Genomic DNA, 17,500 nt, shown 5'->3' with positions numbered 1-17,500 from the left:
GACAAGTGAGATTGTTCACAGAAATGTTGGATGTTATTTTATCATATAATTTTTTTGAATATAATGATGAAATATACAGACAGAAAAATGATGCAGCTATGGGGCTGCTATGGCCCCCAGCTATGCAAATATAGTCCTGATAAACTGGGAAAAAGAAATTATTTTAGAATCTGTTTTTGCAAAACATATCATCATGTACAGACATTTACTGATGATTTGTTTTTTTATTTGGGAAGGTTCTAAAAAAGCACTCTTAGATTCTATTAAAATGTGAATTAATTCATGAGTTACCTTTGGTTGACATTTAATTATAGGAAGGACAACATACATTTTTTGGACCTGAATATGTACAGATCTAGCAATGCTTTAAAAGTTAAGATTTACACAAAGGAAGTGCAAAGTAACAGCTATCTCCACTACAATAGCATGTGTAAGTTTAGCCTAAAAAAACATAATGAAGGGGCATTCACTAGAATAAGCAGGTTAATAGGGTTGCTAGCTTTTCAAATGGCCAAAGTGGGACATTTTTGGTACAAATATCAGATTTTACAGGCCGACACATACCCACACTCAGTACAAACAATAGAACTTAACTGTTTTGCCTAAATAAAAGCTTATTCTTGTAACATTTTAGTTGCTTATTCTGTTTCTTATAACATTTAGGTATTTTAGATACAGAATAACTGTTTTATGCAACTATTACATAAAATATAGGAAATAATTTTGTCCTAAAATCTCAGGACATTTGCCATTTTTAAAAATTTTTGTCAGGACACATCTGCCCAAAGCGGGACTGTCCCTCACAAAGTGGGACAGGTGGTAACCCTACAGGTTAACAGATGAGGCAGTATTTTTTGAAAAAGAATGTGTAGAACTCAAAAGGAAATTTCAAGTAAGAGGGTACCCCAAAGACATCATTAACAATTCCTGGATGAAAGTAAAAAATGTAAGGGAACATAAGGTAGGAAATGTAAATAGCAAGTCAAAAGAAAATGAAAAGGACTTTCCTTAGCATGTATTTTAGGCAATTCAGTGGATGAAAGTAAAATCAAAGGAATAATCAAGAATAATTGGGGATTCTTAATGAATTTTCAAGAAATTAAAAATGTTATAGGGGAGACCCTGTCTTTGTCTCAAAAAAAGGAAAAAGTTTAAAAGACTTTTTTAAGAAAAGGAATTTATGTTCAAGTATGCCTGACGTTTTAGAAGCGGGGATGAAAAAGATATAACAGTTGTAAGTTATGTGAGTATATTAAAGAAGTTAAGACTTTTGTACTGACAGCAAGAAGTTTTGAAATCAGGTTGAATAATTTGTATTATTGCAGGTCCAAATATGTGGTATACATGGCTCTGTGTGAATTATGCCCAACATTTTGGGTCTATATTATAAGTTCGAAGTCTAAAAACTTAGAATCTCATATGGTCGACTCCATATGAGTGAAGTTTTCAAACATTGAACTTAAAATGTAAGCAAACTAAAAACAAACAAAAAAAAACTACCTGAATGCTCTATGCAGGGGGGCAAGACCCCCTGCACCCCTCACCTCCCCGCTACTTAAATATACCAACTCCGAGATCGCACTACATTGAAGTGAAGGGAATAATTCCCTATGGCAATCTCCAGTGAAACGTTCGATGTTTGAAAACTTCGTTCATATGATGTCGATCATATGAGATTCAAAGTTTTCAGACTATGAACATTTAATATAGACCCAGGATTTTATATAGAAAGAACTATCAAAGAATTCTACATGTGACTGAATGAACATATAAGAGCAGTAGACAAGATGGATAAAAGCAATGCCTTGGCAAAACATTTTAAGCAAAAAGATTTGTTAGAAAAAAATAAGGCATGCTTCAAATTTGTAATAATTGATGAAGTTAACAGTTTTGATCATAGATTTAATGCAGAAGATGAACTGGACTGGAGAGAATACTGTTTGCAAATTAGGCTGAATGCATGTGTATACCTGGTTTAAATGATAGCGAAAACTTTAAAGTTGTTCTTAGAAGGAAAAGGTTAAGGCATTAAGTGCTTTGCATCACATGTTATTGTTATTAAGTATTTAAATAAGTTTGTTCATTATACAACTTGGTCTGAAGAAGTTCCTTGAAGGGAATGAAAGCGCTTACCAGTTGGATTTTTTTATAATAAAGTCATTTTGTGTTTTAACTGTTCATTTTGTATTACTTTCTAACAATTCTTAGTAGAATGTTCCAGGGAATTATACTATACTCACATACTGAGGTGCTTACTGTGTGTAGATTATCATTCCAGCCTAAAGAATTTATATGCAGTGTAGTGCTGAATTTGCCAAGGAAAATTTGCCCTTGTCAGTGACAGCATTTATAGTGATGGCAATATTTCAAACAAATGAAAATGACACCTTTATGGAAAACTCCTTAAGGCTTTTAGTTCTGGTATAAGTAGGAGTGTCAATCAACTATCTAGTGACAAATAGTTGGGCTCCCCTTTCTCTGTTTTAATGAGATGCTACCTGTCATTGTAGCCTTATCTAAACAAAAATGATTTAGTGTATTGCCTTTGTTTATTTCTAATACAACTAAAAGAAATGCAGACATCTTTAACACAACTTTAGGAAATCAAAAGAAGCTGACTTTGACTACCAACAATAATGTATCATCACAAATGGAAGGACATCTGCTTACCTTGGATTCTAAGCTTCAAATCTACAATTTCTTTTGACATTTTCTCAGCATTGTTAAAAACTTCCTTTGTGTCGTTTACCACTAGTTGTCCTTTAGTTGAGATGTTTTTTTCCTAAAACATACAACAGCAACTTAATTTGACTTTTAGCATAATTTTAACAGCCACCTCCATAAATCTAATGTTTGATCTTAGCACCCAAATGAAAACTAAAAAAAAAACATTAAACAGGTGTTTTTTTTAAATTTGCTGTTCGAATAAAATAAAATGATTGCATTGATTGTTAATTTAAGCAATACTCCTTATAAAAGTGAATCTAGCAGTTACTTCCTTCACAAGCTAGTGTAAGATTTGTTTCTCATACTTAATGATAGCAGACAGTATTGTCCAACTGGCACAAGTGAAAAATAATGAAGGAGAACACACATTTGGGCATATCAGCATACAGTTTTAGTTGTTGTACAAATTGTACACTGAAACAAAATGACTTCTGCACATGCCTCTTAAGTACATTAATATTAGAACTGTAGAATATAGTACACTGCTGTTTATTACAACAATCTGTGTGCATATCATGAAATATGTATAAACACAATTAAGATGGAATTAAAGGCTTCCCCTGGAACTTGAACTCAGCGCCCCCCCCCCCCCCCCCAGAATAAAAGTCTTGATGAGTCTAAATACATTTTGAGGCCCTTTATGTTTGTAAACTTTGGTTGGGTTATTTAGTCTTCTGATATCTTTAGATGTATACTAGAATAGGTATATCATCTGATATTATTCTCCATGACAAGAATGCAGATATGCAGAATGTGAAGAAACTGAAAAAAACTGCCATCTGTGTTAGCATTTCTGGGAGGAGATTTATGTATATTCTCAGACTGGCATGTATTGTATGCCAGCATGCCTAATTGTGAAAATGTAAATACGTTTTAAAGTGTTGAGTATTTCCCTGTTTAAACAGCATGTTAAAGAATATGTCAGTGTTTTGATATATTTCTAATTGCACATGTTTGTGAGGGAGATACTAAAGTACTATGGAGAATCAGCTAAACAGTAGGTGATGACATTAGAATGTTCCTGGTTACTAGGTAATTATTTAAACAGCTGATTGACAGGAAAAATAACTTTTTCAAACAGCTGACTGTTATTTTTAAAATGATACAGTTGAGACTGTTAAGCTATGCAGTTAGTCAAGTGCTGAGCAGTTTGTGAGAGCAGCTATTAGTGAAGAGTTGCAGTCAGGGAACACCCATGAAAGAGAACTCACCAAAAACTGTAAGCCTGCCTTTGCCTTGCTGTTATGTGTTAGATTAGATCAGGGACAGTATTCTGTAGTTAGTTTAGGAAAGTTTAGTTATTCAGATAGAGTTTTTCTAGAATGATGGACTCCTGCAGTTTAATTTTACATTTCTGGTGACTAAATTCTGGTGTTTATTCACAGTTATTGATTTACATTCTTGTAATCATTTTACTTACTATATAATATTTTTTCATTACTTTACATTGTGGCTGGAAATCAATGTATTATTTGGATATTAGAGAGTGCTTATAACTGATACTCCCCTGATCCCCTCAAAGGCCTGGCTGCTCTAGTCATAGCTATCATTTATTCTGATATTTAATTTTCAAAATTGGATACCCCTTTATAACGGCATGAAGACACTCTGATTGGTGGCAGCATTACCGTCTTATTTTGGGAAGCGACACAGCTGGAAATCTGTGTCAGATTTTCCCAGAAGTGTTTGGATGTGTGAGATTTAAGTTTACTTTGAGTGAGAGTGTATCAGAGGTCTTAAACTAAGACACAATGCTCTGAAGTGTAAAATAAAAAAATACATTTGGGGTGTACCGAGGTATATAGTCCAGTCCTAAGAAAATAGAGCATGTTCCTGTTGTGCTGGTAGGAAAAAATTGTGAAATTTACTTCTGTTTAAGTGACAGTCACACTGGAGTCAGTAGTAAGGATTGAAGCTCCTTAGTTACTGACCCAGGATAGTGGGGGATGTCACATTTAATTGGTGACAGTCTCGTGGGATACAGCCAGACATCACATTAATTGGTGGCAGTTGGGTGAAATTTTATGTGGACATCACATTAATTGGTGCCAGCGGTATAGGATTTTAAATTGGATTCCAGTAACCTGTAGGTAGTTGTCATTAAGGTGTGCACTGTTGACAGCCACGAGGTAAACCTTGGTTGCTCAGACCAGCCATTCGGAGAATATCGAGTTTGATGTTGGTGATGGGCAGCCTGCCAGAACAGGATAGTCCACCTTTTCTTTGGATGACCTTTGAATCCATCTAGAGTTAAGGAGACTGGAACTGGAGGCTAGGGAAAAGCAGCACCAATATGAACTGCAGGCTAGGGAGAAACAGTGCCAGTGTGAACTGGAAGAGAAATGACGGCAGGCTGAGGAGAGAATGAGACGTCAGGAGGCTGAGTAGAAACAGCATCAATATGAAGAGTGACTGAGGTATTTAGAAGCTGAGGCAAATGAGAGACAGCATCAGAGTGAAATCGAGCTTCAAACCCTTCAAGAGGGTCATGGAGGTAATGGGGAAGGGAATAACCAGACTCCAGAACGTGTAAAGGTCAGTAACCTTTTCCTCAGTACAGGGATGGGGATGACTTTGATAGCTTTATTCATATCTTTGAGAGGGTATGTAGACAATATAATGTTGACCATGAGCTCTGGGGTCAGGTCTTGACTGCCTTACTCCATGGTAAAGCTGTTCAGGCCATGTCAAAGTAGTTTAATGTAGACTGTTTGAATTATGTTAAAGTTAAGAACTGTCTTCTAGATTGTTTTAAACACCTGAAGCTTATAGAAAACAAGTTTCATGAACATAGAAGCAAGGCAGGTGAAAGTGTACGTGACTATTTTGCTGACATAAGTATTTACTTTCACAGAAGGTTGAGTGGGAGTCAGATCACCATTTTTGAGGGACTGGAAGTCCTTTTGGTGAGGGGAAGAAGCCCTCAGTACTTTGCCTGATGACATGAGAATCTCATTAGCAGACCGTGAGTGCAACTCTGCAGTGGAGCTGGGGAGAAAAGGGGATCTCTACTTGGCAAGCAGAACCAAAGGGATACCCAATGCTATACATGGATATAAGGGAACCCATGGGGCAGTCTAAACCACTCCAACAGAGTACACCGGTAATGGGGAAACTACTAATCCAAGTGCACAGTTAGAGATTAGATGTTTCAAGTGTAACCTGAGGGGACACATAGCAGTCAAATGTCCATGAGGAAAGTTGAGAAACAGAAGTTGAGGGAGCCAGTAAGTGTGGATTACAAACTGCCAGTGGTAAGTTATTTAGAAAAACCAGGGTGCCACAATATTATCAAAATTTATATCCTATCTTAGTAGATAGTTAACAGGTAACTGCTAAGGGGAAACATCTTCTGATATAAACATTGTGAGGACTTCAGTGGTTAGAGAAGGGCTGTACTTGCTTTGGCAGTGCACTCCAATCAGAGCATTGGGAAGGACCCTGTTCCAAATACCTTTGGCTAGGGTTCATCTTGACTGGGAGGGTGGAAGAGGAAGCAAGCAAGTAGGTGTATTTGAGGATATTCCTGCAGATGTCCTGATTGGGAATGACTTTGATGATGCAATACTTTGTGTACATGCAGTGACATACAGTCAAGCTTGGAGAAAGGCATGTAGGTCCGATAGTCTGGGAGAGACCCAGAAAGATCTCATACCTAAAGCTGGGACTGGTGTGGCAGCTGTTGCAGAGAAGGTACTGTCTGGTAGCAGTAAGTCTGAATGTGAGCCACAGCTGCTGTTGGGTATTGATGTTTCCTATGACACAGTGATTGCAAGGATGAAGGTGAGTGGTGGTACCCAGAGTGACAGCTAGGCACAGCTTTCAGAAGTTACTAGCCTTCCTGTGGAAGGACCGCTTGTGTTTGAGAATATTCTTGCAGATGTCCTGATAGGTAATGACTTTGATGATGCAATACCTTGTGTATATGTAGTAGCACATAGTCAGACTGTGATGCAGGCATGTAGGTTTGGTAGTCTGGGAGAGAACCAGACAGATCCCATACCTAAAACTGGGACTAGTGTGGTGGCTGTTTCAGAGAAGGAGCTATCCTGTAGCAGTATGTCTGAAAGTGAGCCACAGCTGCTGGGAGGTACTGATGTTCCCTTGGACACAGTGACTGCAAGAACGGAAGTAAGTGATAGTACTCACAGTGACAGTGAGGGACAGCTGTTAGAAGATACTAGGCTTCCTGCAGAAGGGGAACTTGGGAGGGCCACAAATATACAGTTGAGACAAGCTCAACTTAAGGACCCTACAGTACAAAGCTTGAGGGAGATGGCTAAGGAAGCACCTGAGGTTTAAGGAAGGGGGTGTGTGTATATGGGAACAAAGGTTTGTTGTATAAAGAGAGGATTCCTAAGGGAGGGCTGGAAGGTGAGGTAGTATGGCAGTTGGTAGAGCCTATAGACTACAGTCTGCCACTTCTAGCTAACGTCCCTAACATTCCTTTTGCAGGTGATCTTGATATAGAAAAGGTGGGAAATGCTTTGCTAGAAAACTTCAGTGGAGTAGGTTTTCCATGGAATATGCTGACTGACCAAGGTTCCACCTTCATGTCAGACCTGCTGATTTGTCTGTGGAAGAGTTGTGGGTGTAACATCTAAAGATCAGCCCGTACCTTCTATGCTATGGGCATTTTCAGATCAACATGTGAGGGAGGTCTTAGATTAAGTAGGGCAGATTTAAGCATTAAACACAGTAAGTGTCAAGTGGGTATGGCAGTAGTCACTTACATAGGACACACAGTGGGGAGTGGTACAATTAGGCCAGAACCTGTCAAGGTGGAAGCTATTCAAGCATGGCCAGTTCCTGTTACTAAAAAACAAGTGACAGCATTTCTAGGAACAGTAGGGTACTATAGGAAATTTGCACCCTATTGCAGTACCATAGCTGCACCCCTTACTGACCTAACTAGGAAGAATAAACCAACCAAGGTAGTGTGGACCACAGATTTTGCATAGGCCATCCATAAACTAAAAGAGATTTTGGGAAGCTCCCCTGTGTCAGCCAACTCAGATTATGATAAAGAATTTATTGTACAGGTAGATACTTTGGATTGTGGGGTGGGGGCTGTGCTTATCCAAGTTTTCTCAGAAGGAGAAAAACATTGCAGTGGGGTTAAAAATGCTAATGCAAATGGATTGCCCAGGAGAGAGGTGGGTTGATATTCCCAGAAAAAAACATTTTCCTCAAGTGCTGGGTTTCAAGAATCACTTGAAAATCATGCTTGAGTCATGGGAGGGTGAAGAAACTGAAAGCACTGTCATCTGTGTTTGCATGTCTTTACAGGAGATGTGTGTATATTCTCAGATTAACTTGTACTGCATGTTGAATATTTAAAGAATGTTTAAAGAATCTGTCAGTGTTTTGATCCATTTCTAATTGCACATGTTTGTGAGGGAGATACTAAAATACTATGGAGAATCAGCTAAACAGTAGGCGATGTCATTAGAATGTTGCTGGTTGCTAGGTAATTATTTAAATAGTTGATTGACAGGAAAAATAATTTTTTTCAAATAGCTGAATGTTATTTTTAAAATAAGACAGTTGAGACTGTTAAGCTGTGCAGTTAGTCAAGTGCTGAGCAATTTGTGAAGAGCAGCTGTTAGTGAAGAGCTGCAGTCAGGGGACACCCATGAAATAGATCTCGCCAAAAACTGTAAGCCTGCCTTTGCCTTGCTGTTATGTGTTAGATTAGATCAGGGATAGTATTCTCTAGTTAGGTTAGGAAAGTTTAGTTATTCAGATAGAGGTTTTCAAGAATGATGGACTTCTATCCTGTAGTTTAATTTTACATTTCTGGTGATTGAATTCTGTTGTTTACCCTCCTAACTATAGAGTTCAATATACATGTAAGGGATACATGGATAAAGCCCTATGAAATGGAAGGCATGGAGGAACTGTAACTCTCTCCTACCTTCCTATGCACAAACAAATCAAGGCTAAATTTTGTTGCTTTTCCCAAGAAGCAGAATTTCATTAATCATTTACTGCACAGATGACCTATACCTTGTGACTGATAAAATGAATGTCATGTATATGAAAATAACCATTGAATAAATAGTAGTATTCTTGTGGTGTCGAATAAGCTTTTGTTACAGCATCGCTTAGAACATCTGTCTTTGAAATGCAAGCATGGTAAATTTACTAGGTAGCAAAGCAGGATTATTTACTCTGTCAAATGGTGATAACATAAACATGCATTTACACCAGTTGTTTAAACATCTATATACAAGCTAAATCTTCACTCAGATCAAACGCCATTCAACCATTCACACACACATCACCATGGTCTAATCTGAGTGAAACCAGTATCAAAACATTTTCTGTTTATACACATAACACATCAAAGTGTTAAGCTTTATTGCCTGCTGTTAAATACCAGGAAATGCAAAAACTCCAAGAATAAAAAAAAAATAAACTTCCTGTACAATGCAGAGTAAGGAGAGGGATACACAACCAGACCCTGAAGTGAAAAATTAGGTCACCTCTCTGGGAAAGCTGAATGTAATTGTAGCACACTGGGTACTATGATTCCATTCCAAAATTGTGTAAGAGGCAGGTTTGTTAACCATCTCAATGATGTAAGAAAAGTGATTAATAAAACTATGTTAAGCACTTCTCAGCATTACTAAGTTCCAGTCTTTTGCTAGAGAATAACAACAGCCAGGTCAAATAAGCTAAAACAGTTTTAACAGCTGTAATACATTTTGCTGTCTCTCTCTTTCTCTCTGTTTTACACACACACATGCACAGACACACACTCACATACACATAAACACGTGTGTGTGTGTGTGTGTGTGTGTGTGTGTGTGTGTGTGTGTGTGTCAGAGTGAAGTGTCTAGCAATCTTGATATTCATCCATTTATCAGAGAGGTGCTTCTAACTACTGAATTTGTGGCAGAGCTAAGTGTTTCATACCTTTAAGAACTGTGAAATACTACACTCTGCTACACATTTTCCCTGCAAGTTGTTGTGTCTTTCGGCTTTTCCTGGTTAGGGGTCGCCACAGCAGAACTCCGGTCTGCTAATGATTGGCAGTACATTTTTGCATCCATAAAACATTTATTGTATAAATTCCACAAGCATAGCCAATTCTTCCAGTCTCCCCCTTTAGGGTCAATAGGTACTTGTTCAAGAATCCCAAAACGAAAGCCAGTGTGTTTAGGCTCCATTTGTAAATGTTTACTTAATGCATTGTTAATATTCCCTTTTTTTATGTTATATAAATGTTCATAGAAGGCATTGAACAAACAAATTTATGAACATTTATATAACATAGCAAAAAAATGGGAATATTAATGCTGTAGGGAGACCTATTGGCAAATTAGATTGAATGCCACCCACCCCCCAGGACTAAATGAGCATATTTCTATTAAGCCTTATTTGATTAGAAAAGCAGACGACTTATCAAAATAATTATTTAAAATGACCACCGAAATAATTATTAAAGTAATATTTTGAGAGATCTAGTAGTATTACAGTTTTTGTATTGTTTAACATAATTTTAAAGTATTTTAAATCTTTGACATCCTTTTCTTTTTTAGTTAGAACTGTTATTTTGTGTTATTTTATACTACTTTGATTCAAAGTTTTATCAAGAAATTTATTTGGCTTGATTTTCATCAATGTTTGGTGAACAAAGTGAACTTATTTGCGTTTTTAAACTTGACAGTTGTAAAAATGTGTGTGGTTACTTTAAATTTAGGTTAGATTGGTTTTTGGCGCCTTTTTCAAAATGAAGTTATTTAAAGATGGCTGATTGAACAGTTACATTGTTTTTACACTTGAAAAAGCCCTACAACTGAGCTAGGGTTAAAGCGCTTGTGGAATTTATACAATAAACGTTTTATGGACTTGTAACCTGTGTGCTGACACGATCATTTCATTGGATTAGTGGTTTTGTTTTTATGATCTTTTTCCACTTGTTTTTTATTATAGTAGATTTTTATGTGCCGAGTTGCCGGCCCTGACACACAACCTTCAACAAAGGTACGCCCATTCATGCATGTCTCCACACAGAAGACGATCTAGCTGAGAATCGAACAGGACAACGTCTTACTGTGAGGTGACAACGCTACCACAGCAAGTACATAAAGTAGCTAAAGCTCCATGTAGTACAAAGAATTACATTTGCATTTTTCTGTTTCTATGGGGTCTTTATGTAAACATCAAGATTCATGCCTCAAGCTTTGCTTCATTCTGCACTACAGGCAAATTTCTTGACATCCTCATCTTGAAAGCATAGCATCTTAGTTATAAACAGAGACCCAATCATAATTCCATATGAAGTGCCTTCTGGATGAACAGAAAACATTGTTGCAGGTAAGAAGGCACTACGAGAACTAAATGAGCCTTTTCTTTTTTTCACCTTTACTAGAACTGCATAAATCAGTGGGCTTGAGGAAGAACATTCAGCAGTGAACTTACCTAGTCTTGACAAAAGACATTCTTTTCTTTTCGAAGAATTTAAGGAAACTGATCCTTGATCATGGAGCAGGCAGATCTCTATGAGGAACTCCTCAGTTCTTTTAAAGGTCAAGAAAACATATGTGTGCATCTGCCACTCATGGTCTAAATTACATTTTTGGCACCAATTCACCAATTTCACATGAATGTTCACAGAACAGGGAAGATCCCACTGTCTCAAGGCTAACCTGAACAGTTGCTAAGAATAGGATCAAAGAGGCTTTTGTTCCACATTACTAAGGCAGTGTCTGTGGCAGAAATGAAATAAATATTTAAATATGGCCCCCAAAACAAATTCTTCAATGACTCCAGGGTGCAGACACGTCTTGAATGTTTTAATAAATAATTCTACTGTCACCATTTACATCAAACTGATGTGAGGGCCAAGGTGAGCATAAAACTACTGTCCCAGAATAATCATGAATTCCATATGTGTGTTACCCATTTCTTTTCTAATGTGCCTTTTGTCAGAACATGAAAAGGAAGTGGAGTGGACAGGAGATCCCCATCCTCAGCTGTATAATGATTACCCATCAAGGCAGTTCTTTGGTATCAAGAGAAGGGGTGTTTACAGACTGTCATGTGATTGTAAACATTTCTTAAGAAGAAATGAAGATTATTTCTATGCAATGTGCCATTATTATGCCTGAGACAACATGTATCATGGTGCTCTGAAAAATCCTTAAGGAGAGGGACAGTTGATTGCCAATGAGATGAAGGAAAGCCATCATATCTTAAACATTCTCCTGAGTGACAGAATTATTTTCCTGAGGAATATGGAGAAAAGAATATTAGAGCAAAGTAATTTGAAAGGTAATCTCAAGAATAAGTCTATGTGAAGCAAAATTCACACTACAGGGAGACATGGATACCTTTATTTTTCAGCACTGTAGTTGCTTCATGGTATAGAGGGCTAAATACCTGACTTTGTTGCAGGTGATCTGAGTTCAAATAGTGACTCATGCCTCTGTTAGAACTGACAGGGGAGGATGGGAGTGTGTGGCCACTGCTTGTTCACCAACTATTGTGTGGGGAGTTGTATCTGGCTCACCACTACTGGCACCTAATGGAGAGCACTAGGTGTTTACTCTATGAAGCCCAGGCCTATTGGGACCATACTGATGTGTGCATTCCCTGTGAGGTGAAGCAAACACTCAGACAGCAGCTAGAAGAGCCACCACAGAGGCAGGGGGTACTCAGTTGGGGTAGAGGGCAGATCCAGACCAACAAGAATGGCCTGCTCCTTTGTACCTGACTCTTGCCATGAGCATCTGAATTTATGGGGGACTCCTAAGGAGGACTGAATGGACTGTAGGTCTCTTGCCAGCTCAGGAGTCCATGGCTTCAGAAACCATGGAATGAATAGGCCAATTGGGTACAGTGAGATAGGGGGTACAAAAAAATTTTCAAGTGCTGAGACTGCAAAAAAATCAGATATCTGCAAAACAATCTGGAATCATGGATAACACTGATGGGAAGCACATAGCACTGGAAGTGTCCTTAACCCACATGAAGCATGATACATTTCTCTGAAGCTGGAAATGACGATGCAAATGTAAGCATCTTTAAAAGCTAAAGCAACAATTCAAAGTTGTTGAGAAAAGAGACGTAGAAGAGAATATTTGGCTAGTATTGTAGAATTTGGGCTTTTGCTGTGATTATTTTGAGATAAAAATTCCAAAAGAGTTTGCCACTGGCCCCCTTTTTATAGAATAAGGAGTGTGGAATAAAAATCTATTCCTTTTTTGTAGCCCCCTTATTGAAGTAATTTCATATATAAAATGATTTTTATCCTCTACCACTGGAGTCTTAAAGTACTTGTAATGGACTGTGAGAAGATTCTGATGTGTTATTTCTATTACCTTTTTTGGGGCTCCTACAAACCATGAATCTGTGCAAATCATACTATGGGAATAAGTTTTCACTGTTTCCCACTTTTATAAGACATTTGCTTTTGTAAAGAGGGGATAAAGAGAAAGGGGACCCCCTTTCCTGAGGAGGAGCTGGATAGATGACTTAATTTATTCATACCATTGTCAGGACAGTGCCATATGTTAAACTATGCCTGTCTACTAACCATGACTCAGATGGTACAAATTAAAGCAAGTGAATGCACTATGTAGTGGCCGTGGTGGTGCAGCGGTTAGCATTGTTGCCTCACAGCAAGAGGTTCTTCGGTTCGTTTCTCGGCTGGAGTTCCTTCTGTGCGGAGTCTGCATGTCCTCCCTGTGGCTGAGTGAGCTTTAAAGACATGTAGGTAGATGCGTGCATGTGGGTGTGCCTTCCGTGAAAGTTGGGCATTGGGCTGGCAACTTAGTACAGTAAAAATCCACTGCCAATCAATCTGCAGACTGGTGATCTGCTGTGGCAATCCTGGGAAAAGCTGAAAGACATTGCTTTGCATGCACTATAACAGGTGCATTTCAGTAGCTGCGAATATGTTTTGTAGTGCACCGAATGCACTGATTACTCTCTGAAAAAGAGACAAAAACAACCTTGTCATAGCGAGATTCATGTGTAAGAACCTAAATATAACAAGCTTGTTATACAAAGATTCATGAGTCAGAACCTAGATATTGTATGGTTATTACAGAGATGTTCGTATGTATAAACTTAGTTATTAGAGAGGATTATGTTGTCATACAGACATCAGTACCCACAGAACTGGAGAAGAAGTCTACAGCCAGCTTTAAAAGCTGTAAGATACTTGATAATGCCATACAAACAACAAAAGTGTGGCAGAGTAATGTGCCAAATAGCTTTTAAAACTGTTGGTTGATTAGTAGCACACTTTGATTCTGCCTGCCATTTATCTTGCAACTTGAGGTGTTTTACAGCTTTTAAAGTTGTTAGATACTTTAAACTGCTTCAAGGGCAGTTAATACTCCTCATGTACTATAATGGATCACCACTGGGTAACCATCCTTTACCATTTGCTAATATGTTTTCAAAATAGATTGAAGTAGAGGTGAATGACCTGAATTCATTTCTGACCACATTAACAAATTAGTATGATTGGTAACCACTCAAAATCCTCTGTATTAGAAGTGAAATGTTCACAACCTTCAGAAAGCTTTTCTGAAAGTATCACACAATGGGAATGCTGAATAATGTCACTCTGATATTTTATGATATGAAGAAAAACAAATCAACAAGTAGACCAGCAGATAACCACACAGATAGACACAATAAGTGACCCAAAATCACTGGAATTTACATCATAATTTCTTTAAGCAAGGCTGTCATAAAACTTACTATATGTATCTGGAGGTAGAACAGGGTTAGAAAATAAGGAATAGCACACTTAGCAGATCAACCTCTTTAAGGTCTTCCTAAAGAATTCTGTTCAGTTCAACAGATTGTGTAGGTGCCCTGTAGACCTTATCTACAGTCTAAAAGCAGATAAAGGTACCAGAAGCGTTTGGAAATGAGTCATGAATAACAAAAATATTAGGAGGAATGGGTCAGTATGCAGGCACCTCTCTTCAGGAAATTATAACCACTCTGGTCAGAAATGCTGCGCTGCATTGAATAGTCACCATTTACTCATTAAGTCTTGTAGACCTAATTAGGTTGGGAACCATTATATCCTTTAAATAGCCAGTCAGGTGGCCTAGATTGATAAAGCCCTGACTACAGCTGAGGAGACCCAGGTTTGAATAGCACCTCAGGCATTTGAGGTGCTGGAATGGGAAGATGAGCATGCCTGTTCTCAGTAGGGGGATGGCATTGGAATGCCCCTCATGACAGAGCTCAAGTGGAGGCTGTGGACACACAGGATGATGTTGTCTAAGGGAGGCAAGGGCATTGCCTGAGTCACTGCACAGGCAGGATGACTATGTGTTCATTCTAGGACATCACAAGTGTGTGAGATTAAGCTAGTGTATGACCAAAAGCACTCCCAGCAATGAGCTGATGCTGCACCAGGATACGTACTCTCCTTACCAGTCCAAGTTATGGGTCAGGGTTGGCCCTGAGGAGGCAAAGATGGGTCTGGGAGACCCAAAAAATATAGAAAAGACTGGGAGATAAGCTGGTGGTCAGCTGCGGCAGGCAGAAGAAAATTCTTTAATTATAAAAAACAAACTTACAGTGGATATAAAAAGTGCACAGACCCCTGTTAAAACGCCAGGTGTTTGTAATATAAAAAATGAGACCACAATACATCATTTCAAAATTTTTCCCACCTTTAATGTAACCTATAACCTGTGAAATTCAATTGAAAAACAAACAAATCTGTTAGGGGAAAAATATAAAAAATAAAAAATGTACAATAAGCTGGTTGCATAAGTGTGGACACTCTTAAACTAATACTTTGTTAAAGCTCCTTTTGATTTAATTACAGCATTCAGTCTTCTTGGGTAGGAGTCTATCAGAATGGCACATCTTGACTTGGCAAAATATCCCCACTCTTCCTTGCAAAAGTGCTCCAAATTTGTTAGATTGCGAGGTCATCTCTTGTGCACAGCTCTCTTCAGGTCACCCCACAGATTTTCTATTGGATTTAGGTCTGGGCTCTGGCTGGGCCATACCAAAACTTTAATTTTCTTCTGGTGAAGCCATTCTTTTGTTGATCTGGATTCATGCTTGGGGCCATTGTCATGATGAAAGGCAAAATTTCTCTTCATCTTCAGCTTTCTAGCAGACACCTGAAAGTTTTGGGCAAAAAGTGACTAGAATTTGGAACTGTTCATAATTCCCTCCACCTTGACTAAAGTTCTAGTTCCAGCTGAATAAAAGCAACCCCGAAGCATAATACTGCCACCACCATGCTTCACCATGGGGGTGGTGTTCTTTTGGTGATCTGAAGTGTTCTTTTTGCACCAAATGTACCTTTTGGAATTGTGGCCAAAAGGTTCAACCTTGGTCTCATCAGACCATAACACATTTTCCCACATGCTTTTGGGAGACTTGATGTACTGTTCTGCAATTTTTAGCCAGGCCTGGATGTTTTTTCTGTGTAAGAAAAAGCTACTGTCTTGCAACTCTACCCCCTAGTCCAGATACATGGATAATATGGGAGATTGTTGTCACATGTAGTACACAACCAGTACTTGCAAAAAATTCCTGCAGCTCCTTCAGTGTTGCTGTAGGTATCTTGGCAGCCTCTCTGACCAGTTTTTGTCTTGTCTTTTCATCACTTTTCGAGGGACATCCTGTTCTTTGCAATGTCACTGTTGTCCCATATTTTTTCCACTTTTTGATGATGGTCTTCACTGTGTTTCATGATATATCCAATGCTGTGGAAATGTTTTTGTATCCTTCTCCTGACTGATACCTTTCAACAATGAGATCCCTTGATGCTTTGTAAGCTCTGTGCGAACCATGGCTTTAGCTGTAGCAGGCGACTGAGTAAATGTCAGGAAAATCCTAGTAGGACAGCTGAACTTTATTTGAGGTTAATCAGAGTCTCTTTAATTGATGTCAGGTGTGTACCCAAGAAGACTGAATGCTGTAATCAAATCAAAAGGTGCTTCAACAAAGTATTAGTTTAAGGGTGTGCACAATTATGCAGCCAGCTTATTGTACGTTTTTTTATTTTTTATACTGTTTCCCCTAACAGTTGTTTGTTTTTCAATTGAATTGTACAGGTTAAAGGTCACATTAAAGGTGGGAAATGTTTTGAAATTATTTATTGTGGTCTCATTTTTTTATATCACAAAAACCTGGCAATTTAACAGGGGTGTGTACACTTTTTATATCCACTGTAACCGAAGTTCAGGTAGATGAGTCCAGTTTCACAAAAGTGTAATTATTTAAAATCACACTTTCGCGAAAATCAAGTCACCAAACCACAGAACAAATACAGTAAACACATTTATGCAGGGGGGGCAACCCCACTTCACCCCCAACCACCGCTACTTATATATACTAACTCTGAGATCGCACTACAGTTGGGAAAAGGGAATATTCCCTTATCCTCATTGTACCGAGATCTACAACAGCAAGGTATCTATAAATTACAGGTTCCCCTCCCATACACAACGGCAGAAGCAACATACCTGCACCACAACAGGATCCTGGAACCAGTGACCTCTCTTCGGTGAGCTGATTTTTGTGAAAGTGCATTTTGGAATAACTGCACTTTTGCAAAACTGGACTCGTCTAATTGAACTTCAGAAAAGTGTGTTTTCGATGGATCAAAGTAGACCCATATAAGCATGTATGTTTCTATATCTATAGTTTATGTAGGATTTTTTGATTTAAGCTAAAATCACCCTTTGTTTTTCAACACACTTTGGTCGACAGGACATATGATCTACAGTCATGCAAGAGCAGAAAATTCCTGGGGTATAGAAATATG

General features: G+C 38.3%; 1 protein-coding gene across 1 annotated transcript in view; it reads right to left on the bottom strand.

The window, feature by feature from the left end:
• LAMA4 (laminin subunit alpha 4) overlaps positions 1-17,500 on the bottom strand; it is a 1,355,623-nt gene that overhangs the window by 798,228 nt on the left and 539,895 nt on the right. Inside the window, exon 11 of the mRNA XM_044061904.1 lies at positions 2,671-2,782. Coding sequence (XP_043917839.1) covers positions 2,671-2,782 — 112 coding nt within the window. The remainder of the gene's footprint in view (positions 1-2,670; positions 2,783-17,500) is intronic.

This window comes from Protopterus annectens, chromosome 2.part0 (genome assembly GCF_019279795.1).
Source record: "Protopterus annectens isolate FY-2018-M chromosome 2.part0, PAN1.0, whole genome shotgun sequence".
Classification (NCBI taxonomy): domain Eukaryota; kingdom Metazoa; phylum Chordata; order Ceratodontiformes; family Protopteridae; genus Protopterus; species Protopterus annectens.
The sequence above is the reverse complement of the archived record's forward strand: the minus strand, read 5'-3'. Positions and strand labels throughout refer to the sequence as shown.